The sequence below is a fragment of the Limanda limanda genome, chromosome 3, assembly GCF_963576545.1.
Source record: "Limanda limanda chromosome 3, fLimLim1.1, whole genome shotgun sequence".
Taxonomy (NCBI): domain Eukaryota; kingdom Metazoa; phylum Chordata; class Actinopteri; order Pleuronectiformes; family Pleuronectidae; genus Limanda; species Limanda limanda.
The window spans coordinates 5,853,847-5,877,933 of record NC_083638.1 but is presented as its reverse complement, the minus strand read 5'-3'; the positions used below and the strand labels follow the sequence as shown (position 1 = coordinate 5,877,933).

The 24,087-nt window shown below is 40.8% G+C and overlaps 2 protein-coding genes across 6 annotated transcripts; one reads left to right on the top strand and one right to left on the bottom strand.

Annotated features, from left to right (window-relative positions):
* The first annotated feature begins 245 nt into the window (after nucleotides 1-245).
* Nucleotides 246-13,740, top strand: cpeb1b (cytoplasmic polyadenylation element binding protein 1b). 5 transcript variants are annotated; one of them, XM_061068675.1, is made up of 12 exons: nucleotides 246-260; nucleotides 474-645; nucleotides 4,490-4,711; nucleotides 6,333-6,562; nucleotides 7,089-7,341; nucleotides 7,814-7,927; nucleotides 8,893-8,997; nucleotides 9,835-9,971; nucleotides 11,131-11,329; nucleotides 11,726-11,820; nucleotides 12,220-12,300; nucleotides 13,630-13,740. In XM_061068675.1, exons 1-12 carry the CDS (start codon nucleotides 246-248, stop codon nucleotides 13,738-13,740), a joined length of 1,734 nt encoding a protein of 577 aa, XP_060924658.1. The 5 variants fall into 5 exon arrangements, with proteins under 5 accessions (XP_060924658.1, XP_060924657.1, XP_060924661.1 ...); XM_061068674.1 differs by having other exon boundaries at nucleotides 4,481-4,711; XM_061068678.1 differs by lacking the exon at nucleotides 246-260 and having other exon boundaries at nucleotides 522-642; nucleotides 4,481-4,711; nucleotides 8,893-8,982.
* Nucleotides 13,741-17,239: 3,499 nt separating this feature from the next.
* On the bottom strand, nucleotides 17,240-21,071 carry rps17 (ribosomal protein S17). Its single transcript, XM_061068036.1, has 5 exons — nucleotides 21,051-21,071; nucleotides 19,389-19,540; nucleotides 17,819-17,924; nucleotides 17,657-17,722; nucleotides 17,240-17,359 (listed from the first exon to the last, which is right to left on the bottom strand). Exons 1-5 carry the CDS (start codon nucleotides 21,051-21,053, stop codon nucleotides 17,282-17,284), a joined length of 405 nt encoding a protein of 134 aa, XP_060924019.1. The 5' UTR covers nucleotides 21,054-21,071; the 3' UTR covers nucleotides 17,240-17,281.
* Between the last annotated feature and the right edge of the window lie 3,016 nt (nucleotides 21,072-24,087).

Here is a 24,087-nt window from a genome sequence, read left to right as displayed (position 1 = left end):
CTAAATTCCGGACTTTATCCAGAGTGAGTTTTTTAACCCTCTGGTCACGTGATAGCCCGGCTCGGCTCGGCTCGGCTCTTTGAAGTGCAGCACATGAGCGGACGGAGGCCCGGCGGGCTCAATCAAGTCTCCTGCGCGCACACGTTCATTAGATGGAGCCTAATCAGCAGATGTGATAAATATGAGCCTGAGCCGCCAGCTGTCGTCCACATTGTGACATTTCTCACCGGCTCTCAGTCCCCAACATGGCGTTTTCCCTGGTGAGTCCCTGCGGTTCCTCCTCTCGGTCCCTCCAGGTGTTTCTGGAGCCAGGAGACCACCACCATGTGACCTTTCATGAAGCCCCCTGGAGCCAGAAACACCTTCCATCTCCTGTCCACGTGTCCCCGGTGGGTTGGTTAAACTTCTCCTTCTCCTTCTTGTCCTCCCTCCTGTCCTCCTTCCTCCCGTCCCTTCTCCTGTCCTCCTCCCAGAGAAACGAGTCCCGCAGGCCGGACAGCCCGGACCCGGAGTGCCCGGCCCTGTCCACCTGCAGCAACGCAGACATCTTCCGCCGGATGAACACCATGCTGGGCAACGCTCTGGATTTCACCGGTGTGTGCACCACACCCAGCGGCTCCAAGGGCCAGCCACACCTGCTGAGTGGTAAAGTGCCACTTCGTGTTCACACAGGAGCAGGTGGACCCGGGTCAGAGCAAGGTAGACCCGGGTCAGGACCATAGGGAGGCTGGAGTCAGGCCTCCATTGAAAGGCCTGCTAGCTTAACCGGTGGCACTGCTAAGTCTAAATTTAGTCCATTTTAACCTCCAGCAGGTCTACAACACACTGTCACTGTTTTATTATTGATATGCTTTTCATATGATGGTTCAGAGTGAAGTTAGTTTCTGTTCATCATACCTGGTTTATCGGCAATGAAGGTTTTATCGTCAAAAATTTGCTTAATTAGCATGTGAGGCCTTTACAAATGCGTTTTAATGATTTACATCTATTTCATCTTGGTAGTTTCAGAGCAATCGATTCTATCTTCAAGTGCTACAGAGCGCTGGTTTATGTTTATTCAAATTTTATTATCATTTTGAATGTGTTGCATAGGGAAATCGCATAAAATTCATAATCGCACTTCCCTGGGCCCAATGGCCAAGCGTGAATTCGATTAGTTCCTTTGTCCAAATCCGTTTTTTATCGTCAAAAATTTGCTTATTTAGCATGCGAGCTCTTTACAAATGCGTTAAAATGATTTACATCCATTTCATGTTGGTATTTTCAGAGCAATCAACTCGATCTTCAAGTGCTACAGAGCACTGGTCCATGTTTATCATTTATGTGTTTTTATATAATGGTTCAGAGTGAAGTAAATTTCTGTTCATCCTACCAGGTTTATCGGCAGTGAAGGTTATCGTCAAAAATTTGCTTAATTAGCATGTGAGGCCTTTACAAATGCGTTTTAATGATTTACATTCATTTCATGTTGGTATTTTCAGAGCAATCAACTCGATCTTCAAGTGCTACAGAGCGCTGGTTCATTATTCATTCAAATTTTATTATCATTTTGAATGTGTAGCATAGGGAAATCACACAAAATTCACAACCACACTTCCCTGGGCCCAATGGCCAAGCGTGAATTCGGTTAGTTCCTTTGTCCAAATCCGGTTTTTATCGTCAAAAATTTGCTTATTTAGCATGTGAGGCCTTTACAAACGCGTTTAAATGATTTACATCCATTTCATGTTTGTATTTTCAGAGCAATCAACTCGATCTTCAAGGGCTACAGAGCACTGGTCCATGTTTATCATTTATGTGTTTTTATATAATGGTTCAGAATGAAGTTAGTTTAAGTTCGTCCTACCTGGTTTATCTGCAGTGAAGGTTTTTATCGTCAAAAATGTGCTTATTTAGCATGTGAGGCCTTTACAAATGCGTTTAAATGATTTACATCCATTTCTTGGTATTTTCAGAGCAATCGACTCGATCTTCAAGTGCTACAGAGCGCTGGTCCCTGTGAATTCAAATTTTATTATAATTTTGAATGTGTAGCATAGGGAAATCGCACAAAATTCACAACCACACTTCCCTGGGCCCAATGGCCAAGCGTGAATTCGGTTAGTTCCTTTGTCCAAATCCGGTTTTTATCGTCAAAAATTTGCTTATTTAGCATGTGAGGCCTATACAAACGCGTTTTTAAATGATTTACATCCATTTCATGTTGGTATTTTCAGAGCAATCGACTCGATCTTCAAGTGCTACAGAGCGCTGGTCCCTGTGAATTCAAATTTTATTATCCTTTTGAATGTGTAGCATAGGGAAATCGCACAAAATTCATAACCGCACTTCCCTAGGCCACAATGGCCAAGCGTGAACCCGATTTGATTACTTCCTTTGTCCAAATCCAGGCAAAATTACAATGGCTTCTCTCTTGGCCTGCGTCCCATCCTTCCAAGTTTCGTGAAAATCTGTTTTGTACTTATTGGGTAATCCTACCAACCAACAGACCGGGGTGAGAACATGACCTCCACGCAAGAGGTGAGAAGTGACATAACTGGGATAAAATAGAAACTCTGGTGCGTCAGTAGGAAGTGAGAGATCAATAACAAGGATGATAACAGATTGGTACATGGACAACTGACGACATTAGATCTGATGGGTAAACATGCACCTGGTGTGTGTGAGTCCGGTCAAACAGATGAGTCACTGCTTTGTGTCGTCAGTGTCAGAATTTAGCTTCACCAAGGAAACAAAGAGGGACAGCTGGAAAAATACAGAGTCAAAAGAGTAGATGCAGTTGTAATTTGTTTTCCAGAAATTGGATCAAATTGGTGGAGATGGACTCAAAAGAAAGATAATGGAACTAGCTGCAAAAGCAAGAAAAAGTTATTAATGAAAATCGTTTAGTCTTAAAATTCCCAGAATAGACTCGGATGTCTCGGTAACTTAATAATCGGTAATTGGTTAATTTACAGAAATTAACCTGTGTAATATTTGAATTAGACTTTAGATTTAGGGATATTTCAAAGAAACAAAGATGAATATTCTTTTAATTCTTGCCTTTAGTTTAAAGTTTTCAAAAGACATTCATATTCAGTAACGTAAATTAAGACATTTGAAGTCTGCAGCTTTATTCATTTTTTGTTGTTCCCCATTCAGACCAGAAAAACCCAGAATAAGTTCCTTTTAACAATAGTGGATTTCTTTTCAGCTGGGAAGTTTCATCCCTAACAATGAAGGGGCCCTTTTACTTTCTCAGGCACAATTGCCGTCTGTTAAAGCTCCTTCACCTTGTCAGTATGATTCCAGTGCCAGCAGCTGATTCATGGTGCATCGCCTTCTGCAGCACTGCAGCAATTCTCCGTCTTTTTTTTACCCCCGGAGTGAGATTTGCCAAGATTTAAGCTCAGCACCCTGCCTGCGTCCTTTCCCTGAATATTCAATTTGCTTAGGGCACCTCTCCACTTGGGACTATTCATTTTTGTGTAGCGCTATGCTTAGTCGTACCTGAGCAGCAGCAGCAGCAGCAGCACAACACAAACCTTATGCAACTTTTAAGGGACACGAAACTAAATTGGATCTTGAGCTGAACTTTCTGCTGTGGCCTCTCTGCCTCGGCCGCCCCTGTCTGCTGTTTGCTGAATCAGTGCTGTTGCTGGAAGCGTTCCAGGCCTGGAGAGGGCAGGGAGGAGCTGGCGGTGCAAATCTCTCCGTCCTCAACATCTGATCAGTCAGCTGCTCGTGTCACAACCAGGCTCCGCTCGCCTCATTCTTCCCCGTGTCCGTGCAGTGGTGGGGAAAAAACATGCACAGGAGTTCACCGAACACCGAGTACAATGATTTTTAAAAATGATATCATCAAGAGCGTCCTCAATTCTGAAGCACTTTTAATTCAGGTCTGCTGAGTCATTCGCTCCCATCTCCCCATGCTGCCTCCCACCCTGCCGCTGTAGCTCTGCCCCACACCTCCCTCTCTCTCCCTGCCGCTCTGTCGGCTCGCTCAGGAAACAAGGCGAGACACACAGAGTAAGAAGCGGCAGCGGCAGCAGCGGTGGTGGTCGCTGCCTTCCCACCGACTCAGAGACGTGCCGTGCCGACCAGAGAGGGGAGTACTTCTATCAACAAGCCAATAGCTCTGACAGGAATTTTTTCATTACACAGTTGTTAGGCAAGGATGCCGGGAGGTGGGGGAAAGCTGATGTCATTAGCAGGGGTGTGCGAGTGCATCAGCAGCCATGTCACATGCTGCTAGGTGGGTCAGTGATGCGGACGGAGATGCATGGCAGTTGCTCCGGGCACAGAAGCAGCAGGTTAGCTCCCCCGGCAGCCAGGGTAGGGGGAGATGTGGTGATGAAAGTTTTTTTATTTTTCACCGGTTTTCGTGTGTAACAAGCCTCTCGCTGCTGTTCTCCCTGTAGCGCGGACCGAAACAACTGTTCCTTTCTAACACTTCCTTCTTTCCTCTCTCTTGTTGCTGCTCCTCTGAACCGGATCTCAGACCAAAAAGAGTCGGAGCTGGCTGCAGTGGGCAGCAGGAGGATGCTCTTCCCCAACTGTGGTTGTGTGCCGGGCTCCCAGGAGATGCCGCCGTCCAGGGGCTCCCCGGGTGTCACAGACCTGGGCCTGGGCCTCCAGTCTCTCCGTCTGTCCGGCTGGGACAGACCCTGGAGCAGCCAGGAGACGGACTCTCATTCCTCCCCCTCCCAGATTCAGACCAGCTCACCCTCCAGTAAGTACCAGGCCCTATTATTCACCTGAATGTATTTCAGATTCACATTAAAACCTTCCACTTAGTCTTCAGTTTATCAGATTGTGTCCCAGAGTCAGGTTGGTAGTTGTGTGTGTGTTCTCCCAGCAGTTTGTGTTTGCTCTCATGACCCCATTAATCGGTACATGACGGTGGGAAACGCAGCATCTGTGGTTGTGTGCCTTGCTTTTAGTGGCCCTTGTTTGCATAGAAAAGTGTAGTGGTTAACAGCAGTGTGTGTCTGTGTGGGAACAGGCTGTAGCGTCGCTAGGGAGGATGATGTGGCAGTTTTGCTTTGCTGCATCTCTGGTAATCCAACACACACACAAACACAGCGAAGCTACTGAATCAGCCCCTGCTACGTCTAATGATTTAACTATATTTCCCATGGATTAGGTGTTGATATTTGGAGGTCTGGTCACATACTGGAATAATGTGAGAACTAAAATGAAGTAAATGCTGCTTTATGTGCTGTCCATAGTTTTAAGATGAGTTTAAATGTCTTAACAACTCTGTCCCATTAGTCCTGACCCATTTGCAGAGCCGTAGTTTTATCGCTGCATGTCCAAACTGACCCGGCATAACTTCATTTAGCGATTTCTAAACTGGGCCCGCATCAAAGTAGGACAGAGCTTTGAATGCAGCCTACAGCTGAATAATCCCCTCCGAGCCTCATGTTCACCGCTACAGGCCACGCAGTACGCATCTGTCACGGTTGCCAGCTGACTCACTGGGTTATCCAGAAGGAAGAAGACGCTGGTTGATACTCGCCGGTCTCTGGGCTTTGTTTGGGTGGTGATGAATTAGCCTCCAGGATTCGTTCTGATATCGAAAGTGAATATGCTTGAACTCAAGCTTCTCTGGTTGCTGTTTGTGTTCAGCTGGCACATCAAGTCTTTCAAACAAGCTCCATTTTCTTTTTATTAATCCATTTGTGAAAGAGCTTTCCCTTTGAGGAGGAAAGATGTGATCTTTAGAAACTTGTATTTGCAGCGCGTCTCCTGACCAAATCAATTGAACTCTGCAGACTCAGCACACACTTCACATTCTCTTCAGTACTTTAGTGAAAGTACCCTTGACAGAATAAACCTACTTTCTTCTCCATCAGTCCTAAGTGATCTGATCACAACCACATTTGGAATAAATCTTATTTTTACACTTCTCAGGGTCTAAACATTTGATTTGTTTGACCATCGCCGCAATATCAACTCTGACCAACGTATATTTTACTTAAATTTCTCTCAGTCTCTTCCTTGAGTGGTTCTTTGTCTCTCTCTCTCTCTTTGTCTCTATCTCTCTCTCTGGCTCTCTGGCTCTCTCTCTCTCTCCCTTTGACTGTCTCTCCCTGACACGCACAAACATCGGAAACATCTGTAAAGTTCCACTGGGTAAAAACATCATTTGGTGTTGATGAACACAGATGTTTATTTGCAAGCGAAGAAGTGAGATCACCAGATGCATTCAGGGCACATTTTAGATCCAGGTATGAACAGACGAACTTAAAACTGTCCCCATGTGATCACATCTCTCAAAACTGATGTTAATACCGGGTCTGAACAGGGCCTCATTCACACTAAGTGGTGTAACTGTCCCGTTTGCACAGTGCTAGGTATTCTGAACAGTCCCTTCAGTAGCATCCTCGGGAAGCCCCCAGGCTACCTGCCCCCCGAGTCCATGAGCATGACTGCTGACTTCCTGGAGAAGTTCCCCAGCATGGCCCGCATGGCGAACCGACTGGAGTCCACCTCCTTCCTGGACTCTCGCTCCAGCAGTCCCGAGGACTCGGAGACCAGTGGATTCAGCTCTGGCTCGGACCACCTCTGTGACATGCTGGTAAGAAACACCACACTTGATTCTGCATCTCCTGTTTTTTAGGGCCCGAGCACTGACATCAAAGGTGTCAGGTGAGACCCTATTGAAATTGTAAGGATTATTATTATAATTCAGGCAAATGAATTGGCTTTTTGAGGGCTTTACCATGCTCAACTTCTTACCAAAATTTGCAGAAAGTTAGAAAGTGGTGAAAATTTACGTATTCTGAAGGAATTTTCAATGGGCGTCACAAAATGGCTCAACGGAGACCCCCGAGACCCCTTGAACGTGTTCACATTGACCGGTCTTCACAAAAATCAATATACAGGTGTATTATTATTTCTGATTGTTTTTGTTCATGCAGGTGGGGAATCTCTCAAAGATACTTTACTAATCAGATATGAAAGCTAATTGAACAACCATGAGTCATTTTCAGACTTGTTTACCATTTCTGATTGATGGCCAAACATTTCACTTCGGTTTATGATTGATTTTCAAAGTTGGCTTTCCCCATTAATCAATTGTCTGCATCTTTCTTTCTCTTCAGTCCACTCTGCGGATTTCCCCCCCACTGCCTTATCTTGCATCGAGCATGCAGAAGGATCTGCTGCGACTGGGCTCTCGTATGGACCCCCAGGACTCCAGCTCTCCCCTGACCCCATCATCCATTGCAAGCCCCTCCTCAGCCATTTCCCGCCGCTGGCGTACTGGATCTCCATGGCCGGGCTCTGATGTGCTTGACCAGTCGGATGATGCGTTCAGCATTGAGAGGGAGGCCCGCTTGCACAGGCAGGCTGCAGGTGAATCCAACAAACTCACGTTAAAAATCTATCACTGCACCTACCTGTTAGTTTTCCTGTTGCTCAGTTTCATTCTTTAGTTGTGTCTCAACTCGGGTCTGTTTAAGCTTTCTGTGATCGGCGTCACCAGCTCCTCATGCCCTTATTACTGTTGCCGAGCAACAAAGCTGAAGTTGGACACAGGAGGTTTAATGTCCCCTTTTTTTTTTTTTATGTGCCATTAATGGTTCGGTTGAACTGAGGCTTTGGATGTCTCGTTGCTGCGTAACCTTTTGGGAAAAATGGTTCTAAAGTGCATTAAATCCGGGGATAAGCTGAGCTGTGAAGGATCCACCTGTTGGATGGAAGGACGGGTTTGAAGGAGCCTTTGAATTGGAACTGTTGTCAGTCTGCAGCTGCTGAATTGAGACACAGCTTTATGTGGTGAGTGACCTGTGAATTTTGGCTAAATTTCTTTTTTTTGACTCATCAGCTGTGAATGAGGCCACATTCACCTGGAGCGGTCAGCTGCCTCCCAGGAACAACAAGGATCCCATGTATTCCTGCAAGGTCTTTCTTGGAGGCGTGCCCTGGGACGTCACAGAAGGTAAGTGCTGCTGTCAACCTGCTATTTGCTTAATTACACAGTGCCAGGCCAGTTAGTTTGAGATGTTTTTAGTGATGCTTATCAGCCTGAATGTGCAGCCCCTCTCTTTCCACCTCTCCTTTCTCTCTCATCCTCTCACCCAAACCAGTCGAGGCACATGTCCGCCCACACAGTCCGCTTCTAGAGGTTTCTTCCTGTTACAGAGCTTAACTCCACAGTTGCTGAAGTGCTTGCTCATTGTGGGAGCTGTTGGGTTTCTCTATAGTTTTGTTGGGTCTGGACCTTATGTAAAATGCTGCCTGGTTGTGATTTGGTGCAATACAAATTAAATTAATGTGGCTGAGTTCAAGTCCATCCTTCTATATTTTTGCTGTTTAAACATAATGTTGGGATGTGTTGCTGGCAGAGATTGTTTAAAATACATTAGGAGGCTCTATCACCTTTTTGAGTTTAATGTTTGAGATTTTGAATTAATGCACCAATTCGAATATTTCAATAAGTTAAGTCTAAATGGGTTAAAATTATTGAATCTGTTGCAAAAACTTCTTTATGATTCATTGAAGCTACTAGGTACAGATACAATTGATAATGATTTTCCTTATAAATTAATCTGGAGACGATTTTGATGAATCCAGTCTATTAAATTTGATGGAGGAAAAATGGCTCTCGTAATTTCTCAGTAGCCACAAATGTATTTTTCTCATGAACAGTCTGAAACCTTGGGATTCAGCTTATTGTTGTGTATATAAATGAAAATCTGCAAGTGTCACATTTGAAAAGTGGGAACCAGAGATATTTATTTTGATGAGAATAACTGACACAATTGATTGAAGATGGCTCAATTAGAATAATTGTTGCTTTTCTAATATTGAGAGTTGAAGCTTTCTCTGTTTGCTTAAGAAATGTATTAAAATGTTTGTTCTGTGACAATAACCTCGTCCCTTCTCCCTCTACCTTTGTTCCAGCCGGCCTGATCAACATCTTCAGTGGGTATGGTCCTCTGACTGTGGAGTGGCCGGGTAAGGATGGAAAGCATCCTCGCTGTCCTCCCAAAGGTAATGTGGCCAAAGGTAAAGACAAGTTGGTAGACCCTTTTTACTTACTGGTTTCAGGGTGGCACTGTGGTGAGCACTTGGTAAACTGGTGAGTTAGACTGTGGGAGTTCAGAGATACTTAGGGTGATGACTTTGGGTATAACTTGAGAATAAAGCAAGGTGGTAGAAGCAGGTGGAGGATAAAAGAGATGCCTTACTGATAAGCTCTGTAGTAAATTATACTTTGATGATAGTTGGGTTGGTCATGATTGAGGATCTTGCAAATGTCCTGTTAAGTGTTTGTGGTTCTACTTGTGGCCTCTGCTCCTCTGTGGTAAGACATTTTTTTCTGCTTTTTGGCAAATTAAAAAATAACTGCCTGAGCTCCACAGTGCGACTATTTCTCGCATTTGCCCCTAAAAAGGAATGCGTTCAAACATTATGCAAATAAAGATTACAACCATAGGACTAAAAGTAATGCTGGAGCACATTTATTATAAAATATATATTTAAAAATGTGTATCTCTCAGCAGCCTCTTATTTTATTCGCTCTGATTTAATTCTCATCCTTCTGCAAAGCTGCATAATGTATGAAATAAATAGTAAATATTAATGTAAGAAATTGTCACTTTTTTGGAAAACAGTTAGCATAGCCCCCTGGGTTCAGTTGGAAGATATAAAGGCTTTTTTACCCGTCCTGTTAAAGCTTATGAATTGTTATTTAACTAAATGACTCAATTCTGTTGCCCTTGTTGAAAATGATCATTCCAGTATTGGCTGCCTGAAAAATGTGACTAAATAAATCCACATCATTTTACCAGACAGTTTTTTTTTGTCTTTATTCTAAATTCTTGTACTGTTTGACGTGTGTAGGATATGTTTACCTGGTTTTTGAGAATGAGAAGTCCGTCAGAAATTTGCTCCGCGCCTGCGCCCAGGACCAGTTCCCCCCCGAGGACAACAGGGAGTACTACTTTAAGATGTCCAGCCGCAGGATGAGATGCAAGGACGTGAGTAGAGACCATATACACAAATATAAACTTCAATACACATGTACGTAATTATCTTAAAACTCCGATGTTTACTACTACATCTCCAGTACCTTTGTTCATAAGTTCCCCTGAGCTTGTGTGTAATGTTAAACATGCTGGAGCTGGAATTTCAATACAACAGTGACTCCTGTTTCCATCGGTGCATAGTTTCCACAGTGGCAGCACCAGTTATCCCCTGTGTAAAGCCGCTCTGCACCACTATCCCCAGAGCCTGGTGCTGCTCCACTCTCTGCAGTGTTGGCCTCCTCTTCCCCCTTAAGCTGTAGTTCAGTGTTTTCAGGCTCATTAAATACACAAGGGCATGTTGTAGTTCCAGCACACAGCCAGTAGGGATGGGGGGGTGAAATCAATTCAGTTACAAATCGCGATTCTTGTGAATGACTGTTTTAAATCGCCATGCTGCCTCCCAATTCGATTTTTTTTTAAACATAATTATTGGTTTATATGGGGGGAGCAACATCACCCCAGAGTATGTTGACCAGCTCTTGTTTTTGCACAAGAATCTAAACATACCCAAGCACTAGCTTTGCATCGCCTACATGCAAACAACAATAGCCTACTTTTTGTTTATTTCAAAGTTTATATTTTAAGTAAACTTTTATCCATTCTATTTAATTTACCTTTTATTTATTGTTTAAAAGTAGCCTAAGTGGCATACATTTCTTAATCTGTCAGTTTGTGTGCAGTTGACAGGGGCTATACAATAATAGGGAACATTTTTATTTATTTTCTCTATTGGCTGCCCGGCAGTCATTAAGTTAATGTTAATATTTGAAATAAAACTGGTAAAGCTCTAAGTGAATTTGACTGTGGTATTTGAAGCTATGATTCAACATTTTTTCATGGTCCAGTTCCAGAAATCCCAGGAAATCGTAATATCGAATCGCAATACTTACAGAATCGCAATGCCCACAGAAATCGCAATACATATCGTATCGCCACCTAAGTATCATGATAGTATCGTATCGGGAGGTCCCTGCCGATTCCCGTCCTTAACAGCCAGTGACATGAGGTCTAAAGGTTATCTTGGTCCAGACAGCATGGTGGGAAAGTAAAAATGTTCATATTGTAACGATACAAGTCTTCTGAGTCCTGTCTTTCCTCCGTGCTGCTACAGGTGCAGGTCATCCCCTGGGTGATCTCCGACAGTAACTACGTGCGCTGCCCTGCCCAGCGTTTGGATCCCAGTAAGACGGTGTTTGTGGGCGCACTGCACGGCATGCTGAACGCTGAGGCGCTGGCCAGCATCATGAACGACCTGTTTGGAGGCGTCATGTATGCCGGCATCGACACGGACAAGCACAAGTATCCCATAGGTGAGACCGGTTTCATTCAGTTACTAATGTAATTATGTGCATAGTTGAAATGGAACTGAAAACCAGACTAGAGCCTGAATCTAACCTCCTGTGCATCTTCAGTGATTAGTCATGGATGAAACTTTTCAGACACAAAAAAGCTCAGTTTAACCTTTTCAGACATTACCACAATCAATGTTTTGTTGTGTTTGCAATTGGGGCAAATTAAGTGTAGATTTAAACTTTGTCATGAGGATTTGTGACAAATTGCAAATCGTTAATTCCTTGCTCAACATTGAGGTAAAATCTATTCCAAAATTGAGCAAACACCATTATCTGTGTTTACGGTATTCTGTTTGTAATAATTATTGCCGAACAATGAGCTCCTGAGTGACATTGAACTTTTCTTGTGTGCAGGCTCTGGACGTGTCACTTTTAACAATCAGCGCAGTTATCTGAAAGCTGTGTGTGCAGCATTTGTGGAGATTAAAACACCCAAGTTTACAAAGAAGGTAAGATGCTCTGATTAGTCTTTGTACTTTCTATAATGAGTCTGTGCTGCTGTGCACAAACTGATGAGTCTGTACTGGAAATTGTGTTTTTTAGTTTGCATGCAGCATAAACTCTTAAACCCTGATGACTAATATTTTAATATGATTTTTAAAATGCTGGTGCTTAGTCAGCAGATTCTCACTTGTACTTCCATCCACTGGTTTTAATGTTCTTTTTTAATTTGCACACACACAACCACAGTGGACATGGGGGTGATTTGTGGAGTGTGCAGAAAATTCAAGAACAAATCGATATCGCTTGAAAGCATTTTTCATTTAATTTCTTAAAATGTGGCTTGGCTGGAAACCTTCGTTGTCACTGCTGCGCTCTGAACTCCTCGGCCTTGTCTCCTCCCTCAGGTCCAGATCGACCCCTACCTGGAAGACTCCGTGTGTCAAGTTTGCCTTCGCCAACCTGGACCTTTCTTCTGCAGAGATGAGGTCAGAGGAAACTTTGTATTGTCCATGTAAATACTATGAAGTATTTGTCATGTCAGGGAGGCTGAATGATTGTTTGAGGACAAAGTGCTGGTCTAACAGAGCTTCTGTTGTCTTGCTCCAGATGGAACCAATAGTCAAGTATGAAATGTCACAAATGGCTGCCTTAGTATTTCTAAATATATTATATATTTAGTAATATTCTCTTGATTTGCATCAGCTTCACATGATGGTCTGGTTTAAACTAGATAATTTGCTTTTTTTCAAAATATATAATTCATTAAATAGCAGACTTCATTTATAATAAATTTAAACAACAAGATGCCAGCAAGTGACTAAATTTAAAAATTAACAATTATTTCTCATCAAACGGAATGTTAAAATTAACATTGTTGCCTTAATTACTATGTAATTCTGGTTTATCAGCACATTTATCCTATTTTCATTAAAGTACAAATTAATTCATTGAAAACACAACTGTTAATAAGAACCACAGCAAGAAACAAGCTGACATTTATCCAGGTTTGCAAAAGATTTTGCAAGAACTTTCCTTTTTATACAGTTTAACCTTACTCCCTATAACTGCAGTTTTATTTTGCAGTGAGGTATTATGGGATGGAGTTCTATTTGTTATGACCACTTAATGAAGTGGTTCAGATATTTAGTTTTCTGGTTTTAGAGGATTTAAGATAGAAATGTATAAAATGCAATTTTGGTTAGTATTTCTAAATGTTATATATTTAGAAATATTCTCTTGATTTGCATCAGCTTCACAAGACTAAGTCTGGTTTAAACTAGATCATTTGCTTTTTATTTCAAAACATGAATTCATTAAATAGCAAAGATTTCATTTATAATTAATTTAAACAAATAAGATGCCAGCAAATGGCTTAATAGAAAAATGAACCATTATTGATCTCATCAAACATGATGTTAAAATTAACATTGTTTTTTTAAGTATTAATTCTGTTTTATTAGAAAATTAACCCTCTCTTAGTAAAGTACAACTAAGATCCACAGCAAGAAACAAGCTGACAATTATCCAGGTTTGCAAAAGATTTAGCAAGAAAGTTCATGTTTGACCTTACTCTCTTACTGCAGTTTTATTTTGCAGTGATATATTATGGGATGGAGGTCTGTTTGTTTTGACCACTTAATGAAGTGGTTCAGATATTTAGTTTTCTGGTTTTAGATGATTTAAGATAGAAATGTATAAAATACAATTTTGCTATGACCTTGTAAAACAGTACTATTCTTTAAATTACTTTGTTGTGAATGAATTCAAGCACTTGTATTATAAAATGTGCTTAACCACTGTCTTCTGACGCACAGGCCTGCTTCAAGTACTACTGCCGCTCCTGCTGGCACTGGCAGCACTCCATGGACATCTTGAGCAACCACCGGCCCCTCATGCGCAACCAGAGGAACAGAGACTCCAGCTAAAGCTGACGGATCCGGTCACTCTGAAGGTCCAGAGCCCTGAGTCCAGGGCCAGGCTGCCCGCCAAGGAGAGCACGTGTGCCGGGCGTCCCTCGGGTTGGAGGGCGCCACGGCACTCCACAGGCACTGGGGATATCACTGTAGAAAATGTTCACTTTTGCACTTGCTACATTTTTGCTGTTGTTCACAGTGGCACTATGCACAGTGACCTTATTGGGAGAAGGGGCCCTTCACACTTACGCATTTTCCCTGACTTGTGGCCAGACAGAGTCGGGAGTCTGCCTAAAGTTAAGAGGTGGATGATTTTTTTTTTTGATTTTTGTTTTACATGTGTTGCATAGTGACGAGCTTACACGCAAGTCTCATTGCCGTTCATTGGCAAATGCCATACAGTGCCTTTAAATATTTTTTTTGTTTTTCCCCTCCTCCCTCCCTCCCTCCACCCTCAGTTGGCATCTGTTTTTTCCTGTGCAAGCCAACTGGTGTTTCTTACTTTTGGGAGTTGAATGTCGGGCTTCATTTCAGACATTTTTACAGTTTTTTACACAAACGGTTTTAAGTCATAACATGAAAAATTTTGAACAGAATTCTACCAGGCGGCTGTTTATGGGAAAATCCCCCTTTTTATTTTTTGGTTTTTTTTTCCTCATACATTTATCTGTGGCTATTTTTTCCTTTTTTTAATTCGCCCTCCCAAATTTCAACTGAATGGGCCCAAAATGTTGGAAGTTGTACTTTCACTTGCTTTGTTGGCCCTCTTGTATTAAATGTGTAAAACCAATAGCACTGGATATGTGATCGACTGGTTCGCCATCTCTTCTCAAGCATCTGATGGACCCAGTTGAGACTCGAGTGAATGAACCATTTGGTTGTACATAGTTTGATTTTTTGCACTTTTTAATTTGCACGTGTGGAGAGGTGGCAGTGGTTTTTAATCACTTTTGTACATCAGCAGGGGGACACTCCTACGTTAGAACAGCTGCTTGTTTCCTGTTGTATGTAAGAACTTCCACTTAGCTGATAAATTTATCTATCAGAGCTTGAGTAGACCCCAATAAATGATTCCATGCTTTCTTATCCCATTTTGCCTTCCTGTTCCAGTTGGACATAAATGCATAAGCTGTGTGCCAAAGACAAAGTGTCTTTTCTTATCCATTAGTTTTGTCATGCTGAGCTTGTTGTCCCTTAGCCCAGCCGCTTTTTAGAGTTTCGAAAGTCTACCTCATTGTGGTCTGCCAAGTTTGCTGCTACTTACAGTTGTGGAGTATGTTCAGATTGGGCACAATAAAGGTGTTTAAGCATTATCTGCTGTTTCTGGACTCATTACTACTGTGACTGTTGTTCTGTGTTCTTCATAGAAATCCCTGTTTGTCTACTAAAAGCTCAGTGAGCATTAAAACATTCATCAAGTTGCTTCATCCTTCAAAAACCTTTTATAAGTTGCTGTTGAAACATCTTCATCGTCAGTCAGATTTATTCTTTCTCCTCGGTCAAAACTGACATCCCATCAATTTTTAAAATGCAGATGGAATGAGACTTTCAGTTTACTGCTGCTTCAGCCGACTTCTTGAGACAAAACATGTGCTCAGCTAATTCTGATCTGCAGACACAGGACCATCTTGTATAGAACTGCACACACTAGGAATGCTACACTGCAGTTGTATTCCTCTGTCAACCAAGGTAGTTTCTGTTTATCAGATTAAAATGTATTCATATTGTACCAAATAAGACATTACCTTAAGCTGATCTTCATTTTCAAGAAACCAACCTGTGTGAGGTGAACTTGACCTTTGGCTCCCAAACTCGTATCAGTTAATCCTTAAGGTTTGTGCTAATGTTGTAGAAATTGCCTCGATGCCTTTTTTGAGAGTTTTCAAAAGTTAAAATGTGCCCACAAATCTCTTCAGGTCATATTACACGTCGTCCTCGAGTTCAAATGATGCAATTCCCTGATATGACATGTTTCTACTACTTTTGACCTTTTGACCTTCAACCACAAATCTTATCTGCTGTGAATGTTTGAGTGTATCTCTGCCAAAGTGGCCATGTTTTCATCTTCCTGCTTGATCAGCAGAATTACACCAAAACTACTGAACCAATTTCCATGACGATTTATGGAGGGGCGGAGCTTCACCTGAGGAAGAACCCATTATACTTGTGGATTTGGATCAGGAACTTTATTTCCCACTTTCTTTAACAAGGTGTTTAACTGTTCCATTGATTTCTTCTTGAATAATTAATTGATCTTGATTAAAGAGTTTGTGCAATTTGGTGAAGATCCATTTTAAAAACCTGGATCTTGTGAATTTAAATGATTTCTGCACATTCTAGTTTTTACAAATTTGACTAGATTGACATCAGGCCCTTGAAACTGCTGGATCATTCAGTGTTTAAAAGTTCCAATATTGGCAATAAATGGAAAGAGTTAGACCACAGATGCTTTTGGTTTTGTTCTATCCTCTCATTTAACCCTCTTGTTCTTTCAGGACCTCTCTGACTACCTACATACTGAGTATCAAACATTTTTACTGTATAGATTTGGAGATTTTGCAAATTAAAGTCCGACACGTGTACAATCAAATCGGTTCATTTCTGGATATTTCAAAGTTCTATAAAAACACTTGGCTCAATAAGTTCGAAGAGACTGATATGCCTGTGTTCAGGACATCTCCAACTACCTACATACCTAATATCAAATATTTTCACTGTAAAATCTCCAAATCTGTACAGTAAAAATGATATGACTGATATTCAGCATGTAGGTAGTCAGAGAGGTCCTGAACACAGGCATATCAGTCTCTCTGAAATTATTGAGCAAAGTGTTTTCACAGAACTTTAAAATATCCAGAAATGAACTAGTTTGATTGTACACATGTTGGACTATAATTTGAAAAATATCCCAATCTATACAGTAAATATATTTGATATTCAGTATGTAGGTAGTCAGAGAGATCCTGAACACAGGCATATCAATCTCACTGGACTTATTGAGCAAAGTGTTTTTATACAACTTTGAAATATCCAGAAATTAACTGGTTTGATTGTACACATGGACTTAACTTGGAAAAATCTCCAAGTTTATACAGTAAATATGAATACGTGTGCGTCCTTATATGCCGGGGGAAGCATGGACAACACAAGGGTTAAGGCCATTAGGGACCAGAACTATCTCCCTGTCACTTTAAGAGCATGTAGATTGATATCTCAGAATAATTCATGGATCTTAATGGTAATAAATTTAATTGTGGCTGTTTGATGAGGTGCCTGGCCGTGGTGAGGTATGTGCTCCACTGAGGGCCATTCTAGTTGAGGTCTTAATGTGAGATTTAACTGGAGACAACATAACTGTTATTAAAGTATACATTTCATAAAATAGATATTAAAGCACCAAAAAACTGACTTTCCTTCAACCACAGAGGCGTCTATGTTTTTTTTCTGTTCATTGTCATTTAGAAAAAGATCATTAACCATCAGTTTGTGAATAAAAAAGAGAAAAGTCATCTTAACAATTACATCCTTTTATTAAGACGGTTATTAAACATGATTACATTCCCCGAGGCGTCTTGAAGTTCATGCCGATGGTCGGCTGAGTGACTTGAAGGCTGGAGAGGCCACCGAAATCCTGAGAGGAAGAAGCAGTCGTCAGGATTCAGGTAGAAAAATAAACATTATACATTTACTTCTATTAGAAGTTTTCACTTAAATAGATCCTGTTTTAAGACAGAAAATTAAAAAAGACATTTGTCTGTAGTTAATTATTGTTTGTCAGTTAAATAAGCAACTCATCATTTTCATGTATCAATTAATCTAATGGTTATTGTTAAGACGATAGGCTGTTGAATCGACACGTGCATTTGTTGTCGAATTGGATATCCGTTCTAAATAAGACATTAACAATTAATATACATTTCACACTTACCAACATTTTGAGCATTTCCTTTGTGTCTGGATCCACCTCGATGAGCTCCTGGTCCAGAGCAGAGATCTAGAAAAAAAATAAATCAGAACTCACATAATTAGTTGTTTGAACTAAAAAACTGAATCTATCTCTTAAAAGATGAGGAAAAGAATGTGGACCAACCTCAGGGACGTAGTTGTCCCTCCTCTCTCTCTCCTCCTCCTGCAGCTTGATGGAGATTCCTCTGACTGGACCGCGCTGGATCCGCTTCATCAGGTGAGTCACATACCTGGAGCAGCAGCAGGAGAACGAGTCAGTGAGAGAACAGCAACAAGTCCACTACTCTCAGGTCCATGATACAAATACTACTTCTATAGATCTGTCTGTATCTCACAAATCCTTCATCTTATTGGCTTCACACTTACTGTGTGTATTCTAAGTGGTCCAGGGAAGTGGGGTGTTGGAATTTAGACTTGCTGTATATTAAATATTAATACAAATTTAATAACACAGGACGCAGCAGTGTGTCTGCAGACCGAGGTCAACAAGTCTTCTTCTAGATCCTCGGATTAACTACAGCAACATCTGCAGCTTGGTCAAACCACAGGTCAAAATCACCACCAGATCATTTTGATAACTTGCTTATTTTTTCAATTCACCTTATTGGACTCAGACAGACTCTGAGCTCCGTCATGGCAACAACATTCATAAATTCTTTTTGTTTGCCAATTGGTCTTCAAAGCAAAAGCACAAAGTTGTTTTTGTTGCTTAGGTTCAGTAAATCATTCAAACAAGCATCAGTAACGAGGATCTTGTATAAACAACAAACTACACGGAGCTGTGCATGTTTTCAGTCCTTCACTTACTCTCATTACACATTAAGTCTTACTGAGGCTGGAATGCATGACGGCTAGTGGGCTTCAAGTTAAAAGGCTTCAACCGCGACCATTTATTTTCATTTACTAGTTTCTACGTCTGACGTAAACCAGGACAAACGGCACCAGAAGAGACTCAAGTGCTTTGATTTAATTTTTCAGCGTGAAACCAAGACAACATTTCCTCTGATTCTCCAGCTGCTGTGAGGAAGATGAGATCTAAAGGCTCCTTTATGCTTCTGCGTTTTTTCAGATACGGACAGATAGGACTCGGAGAGCTTTTCGTGCACCTCTGATTTTTCTAACTGTCCGTGTTTATTTCGGAGACCCCACGGACAGACCTTGGCTGTGATTGGCTCTGCGAACAACATCATTTCCGTACGACGTAATTTCCGTATTTCACATTTCCAGACCTCAAACTTCCGGTTTTCTTCCGTATACCATAAGACGCCCACGGTAAAATCTAAACACAACTACGATACGAATATGGTTAGCAACATTGAAGAGCTTCTAGTGGAGGAGGTCCGGACGTACGAGCACCTGTACAACACGTCTACGAGGTAAATAAACACATGTGGACTTCTTCTTCCCAGAAATGGGGTAGGCTTCTCTGAGCTCGTCTTCCGTTGCGCCACCTACTGTTTGGCGGTGACTTGTTTTTCAGACAGACGGTCGTCGGAGAAGCAAAAAGACTTCCTGGTATCCGTGCGTCCCTCTCCGCGACACGGATACGTAGAAGCATAATGGAGCCTTAAGAGTTGCCGACAAGTGGAACTAACAACGACCACAACCAGTGTCACACAACAGTCACAGATACTTTGTCTTTCTACTGCTGCAACACAACTCATCGAACTGATCTGAGGTCTGACTCCACCCACCCTGCGATCTTGTTGCGCAGCGGCTTGCTGGGGATGATGGCGATCTCCTCACAGATCCTCTTGTTGACGTGGAAGTCGTTGCCCAGGCGGGTGTAGTACTTCTCGATGATGACCCTGGCGGCCTTCTTGACCGTCTTGGTCCTGACGCGTCCCTGAGGAGCAGCCAAACAAAAACACTTCAGCTTTCTTACACAACTACTGGAAATACTCTCAGATTGTTAAGTGGTTTTAAAAAGTTATTCAGCTGTGGCTCCTTCTGAGAGTTTGTCTCCTCAAAACACAGGAAACTTCTCAATAATACACTTCTGGGACGAGACTAATTATAACTTAGACAGAAGTGATGTTTTTTTACTGTTTCTTAAATATGTACATTTATTTCAGTTTTCGAAGGACATGAATTCAACAAGCTGATTTGCTCACTTTGCTGCTCTGGGGTTTCTATTTAAGACCTTTTTTTAAACCAGAAATTATTACGATTCAAAATAGTTTTCTTTATCATCCTCACATTCCTCAGAAATCACTGGAATCCAGTAGGAATAATAAAAACTTAAAATACTAACCAAATTTTGGTATTATTTTACTTTCCGGCAGTAATTAACAATAATGCCTACTAATGAACTTTAAACCCAAACTGGAGGCAGAATTCTGATTAATTAATCAGTTAATTTCAGGCCCATGAATGAAACTCAAGATTTAAAGTTGTGTTCTATTAACTGAAGTGAAGATTAAGATCAACTTAATCCCTTAAGGTTAAAAGCACATTTATTAAACAATGAGACAACACGTAACCCAGAGAGAAAGTTAAAGAGTAAACTTGCTGCAAATACTGACTAACTGATTTTTAGTTTTTAACATTAGTTACTGATTTGAACAGTGAATATTGCATTTGATGCTTTGACACTTTCAGATTTGTGAAAGTCGAGCTAAGGAAAATATTTATAAAATTGTGTTGCGTCACTTAACGGAACTGAAGTTGATTCAAATGTTTAAGATCCAAGAAAAACTTTTATTCTACATATTATAACAGAAAGTAATTGGGATTTTGACAGTTTTTTCTCCACATCTGACAATTTCCAGAGAGAAAACCTTGTCAAATCCAAACCAGATAATGTATGAACTTGTACAAACTGTTAAAAACACAATCTCATACGTCGTTTTAAATCTAAATATTGATAAGCTCCCTTTAACATCACATAAACCTGAGGAAATACAAGTGAGTTAAAATCCTGAGTCTCAGTTCCAGGTTGGAACACACTTAAGATTTGCTCTTTTTTAAACATTATAACATTTGCTCGACTTTAAACTAAATGAAATCAACGGATAACAAACTGTATTTGTGTCAGGTTAATTTAAATTAAATTAAAACAAGTCATCAGCGACCCAGAACCAGAGGAAGCTTCACATCTCCTCCTCAGAATCAGACCCGAGCAGAGCCGGTGCACCTCCGGTTGTTTGTAGCATGTTAGCTACCGAAGCTAACGGCAACATTTAGCTTTTTAATCTGATTTTAATCCGCTAACGGGAATAAGACTCGGTGTTTGTTGTTCTCCGGAATGTTTGCGTGCGGACTGAGGCCGGAAGCCGCTCAGGACCCGGACACAAGCGGAGGATTAGCGAGGATCGTGAGGACGGAGGAGGTGAAGTGTTTCTACAGGTACCCACCATGTTGGCTCGGACCGGAAGAAGAAAGGCAGAGTATGGTCAAACAGGAAGCTTATAGGCTGCTTCAGCCACACCGGCACAGCACCGCCAGCTAGCGGCGGGAGGAGAGAACTGCAGTAGTCAACTCGAGTAAATATGATAAACATGTGCAAATTAATAAAATAACCTCTGTATTTTCATGTTTTCTTAGTTTGCAGTGTGTTGAGCTCTCTCAGCCACCGTAGCTAACATGTGAAGTCAAAGGAGAGGCTTACACTTTGATGACAGATCCACCCCCACACCTCTAGGATGTGTTAAATTAACACATTATATCATATCATATTATTTTATATTGCATTACATTGCATATTTCAATCTGACACTGTTCACTGTTTTGCATTTAGCATTTCACTTTTTATATCTTTTATCTTTTATATATTTTTATTCAGAAATGTTCATGTCAAAATAAATGTTACTTTGTATAAATATTGGTAAAAAGTGAATAAATAAGAAGTAAACAGTGAGTAAATATAAACTGGTTTCCTATTTTTTATTGCTCTCCTATGTATGTTGTATTTATTGCGTTTTTATGTTTCTATGTTCATTGTATGCACCAATAACCAGAGCAAATTCCTTGTATGTGTAAACGTACTTGGCAATAAAATACTTCTGATTCTGATTTTGTCAAGTTGTCAAAAGCTTTAAGAGCAGAAACGACAAAGTAAAGATAAATATAAACTTGGATTTTAAAAATGCACCTGTTTATTTTATCACTTTACCTAAATGTTGTGTTGAAATGGTTCACAGCCTCATGATTCATTGTATATTCAGATGATGCAATCTTCCGCCGCAAACTAAAAACACACCTCTGTTCCGACTATACCTTGATTCAATTTTTAAAATAACAATTTAGTAGCACTTAAATGGCGCTTACTTCTAGCACTTTGTAGTTTTGCTTTTTTGAAGAAATTTTACTTTCTTGATTCTTGTTGTTCTGGGTTTGTACCCTCATGGTTAAATGCACTTATTGTAAGTCACTTTGGGTAAAAGCATCAGATAAATTAATGTAAAGTAATGATTCCTCTGTTGTGATGAGTCAGTGTAAAGAAAATGGATCATCTTCATAATCAATTCTTTATTTCACCATTTCTCAAAGCAAAAAGCTTCTTTTTTATTTGAATGTGACAATAAATTAGATATTTAGTTTGGAATTGTTCATAGGACCAAACAATCACAGTTAAGAGTTTAAAATAATAGATTTTTTAAATAACCGCATGTAAAAACATGGAAATTATTGTTTATTAAATCATGTACACATTTTGTTTTATTAGCATCTATGATGGTTGAATATGTCTGAATCGTTGAAATAACTTAAACATCTCATAAATTTAGAAAAGGTAGGTAATAGTATTTGGAACTGCTGTCTTTAGCATGTTTTCTTACTTAATTGTTATTCTACTATCGTGTATATATATATTTGTAAATCCAATTATTTTAATATTACTGTATTTATCTTATTACTGCATGTTTGTATTGCTTCCTGTTTTGTTTCTAATGGAGTTTACCTGCTAGACGTTTTCACTCATTAGTATCAACGATGTGACAAACCTCTTGAATCTCGTGAAGTCGTGCGTCAGGAGGAGTTTGTACAAATCACGTCACAGAAACTTTCCCACAAGGTGGAGAGAGCTTTTATTTTACATAAAAAAGGGTGCAAACTGGAGTTTCCCTTTAGGTGTGGAGGGAATAAAAAGTGATTTTATAAGGTTCATGTGTGACACATCGTATTTATATGAATTCAAGGAGGAAAAACAAAACAGGCATCTCAGATAAAAAGGACCTTTACCTTTCTGCAAATTAAAAATATGAAAACCATAAAAAGAAGAAATGTGGCTCCTTCATTGGTGAAGCCCTTGACTAACTCATTCGGATACATTTTTGAAGTGACATTCATATTTCAACACAATATTTATTTACAGTTTTAAGACTTCTCTTAATCATAGCTCTGAGAAAGAAAGAAAAACAAAAACAATGCTGAGGGGAGGATAAACTCTTGCAGCTGTACAATCTGATTTTCCACAGTCTGAGAGGAAAGAAATCATCAAAAAAAAACACATTTCATATGGAATCCCAAAAGAAAAAAACAAACTACAATTGTGAACACTGTACAATTTACAATTTTCAAATAATCATCACAATATTGCAGTAAATGTCACCCTAAACCTCTCCCTCAAAGAAAACATATACAGTAAATCCAAGACAATTCTACAGTACAGCAACAAGGAGAAAGTGCCAGAGAACCCAAAGAGACCGAAGCCATTTCATTCACACGTACAACTGTCCTTCGCTTTGATTTACACAGCTTTGACACACGATGAGCTACACACAACCAAAGCCCTAAACACACACGTCTGACTGAAGGGAGATATAGAATATGAGAAATGATGGGGACTGAAATGGAACGTGCTGTGAGGAGACGTCTCTCTACTGTACACGAGGATCTGAAGCCGTGACGACTCGCTGACCCAAACAGAGAGAGAAGATTCACAGAGAGACGACTCCGGACAAAGCCATGCAGACACAAATCCTACAGAGCTCTCCTATAGTCGCTCTGCACGAGGCCCAGGGAGTAAAAAACAAATACATACACCAGAGTAATATGTCTACATCTACCAGTTCAGCCGTGAGCGATAGAGTGAGGCCAACCCACGGTTTAAAGGAAGAAGCAGACGTGGTGGAGTCGCTCAGTGACAAGTTCAACTCTGAAACAATCGCTTTCTTTTCGGTGTGAATGAAAGAAAGCGACTCTCTCCAAACACTTCCTGGTTCTGACTTGAGATTCTCTTTGAAAACAAAAAAGAAAAGACAACGGACACGTCGAGGACTCGAGGTGGAAACGCGATGGTCAAAAGAAAAAGAACCGAACATTCAACTTCATATCTATTCTGGCACAGGTAAAAGGCATGGGCGAGTAGTAGTAGTAGTAGTAGTAGTCTCGGGAATGGCACTCGGGGAATTCAGAGGGGCGGAGGGGTCGGGGGGGGGGAACACTGAAGGC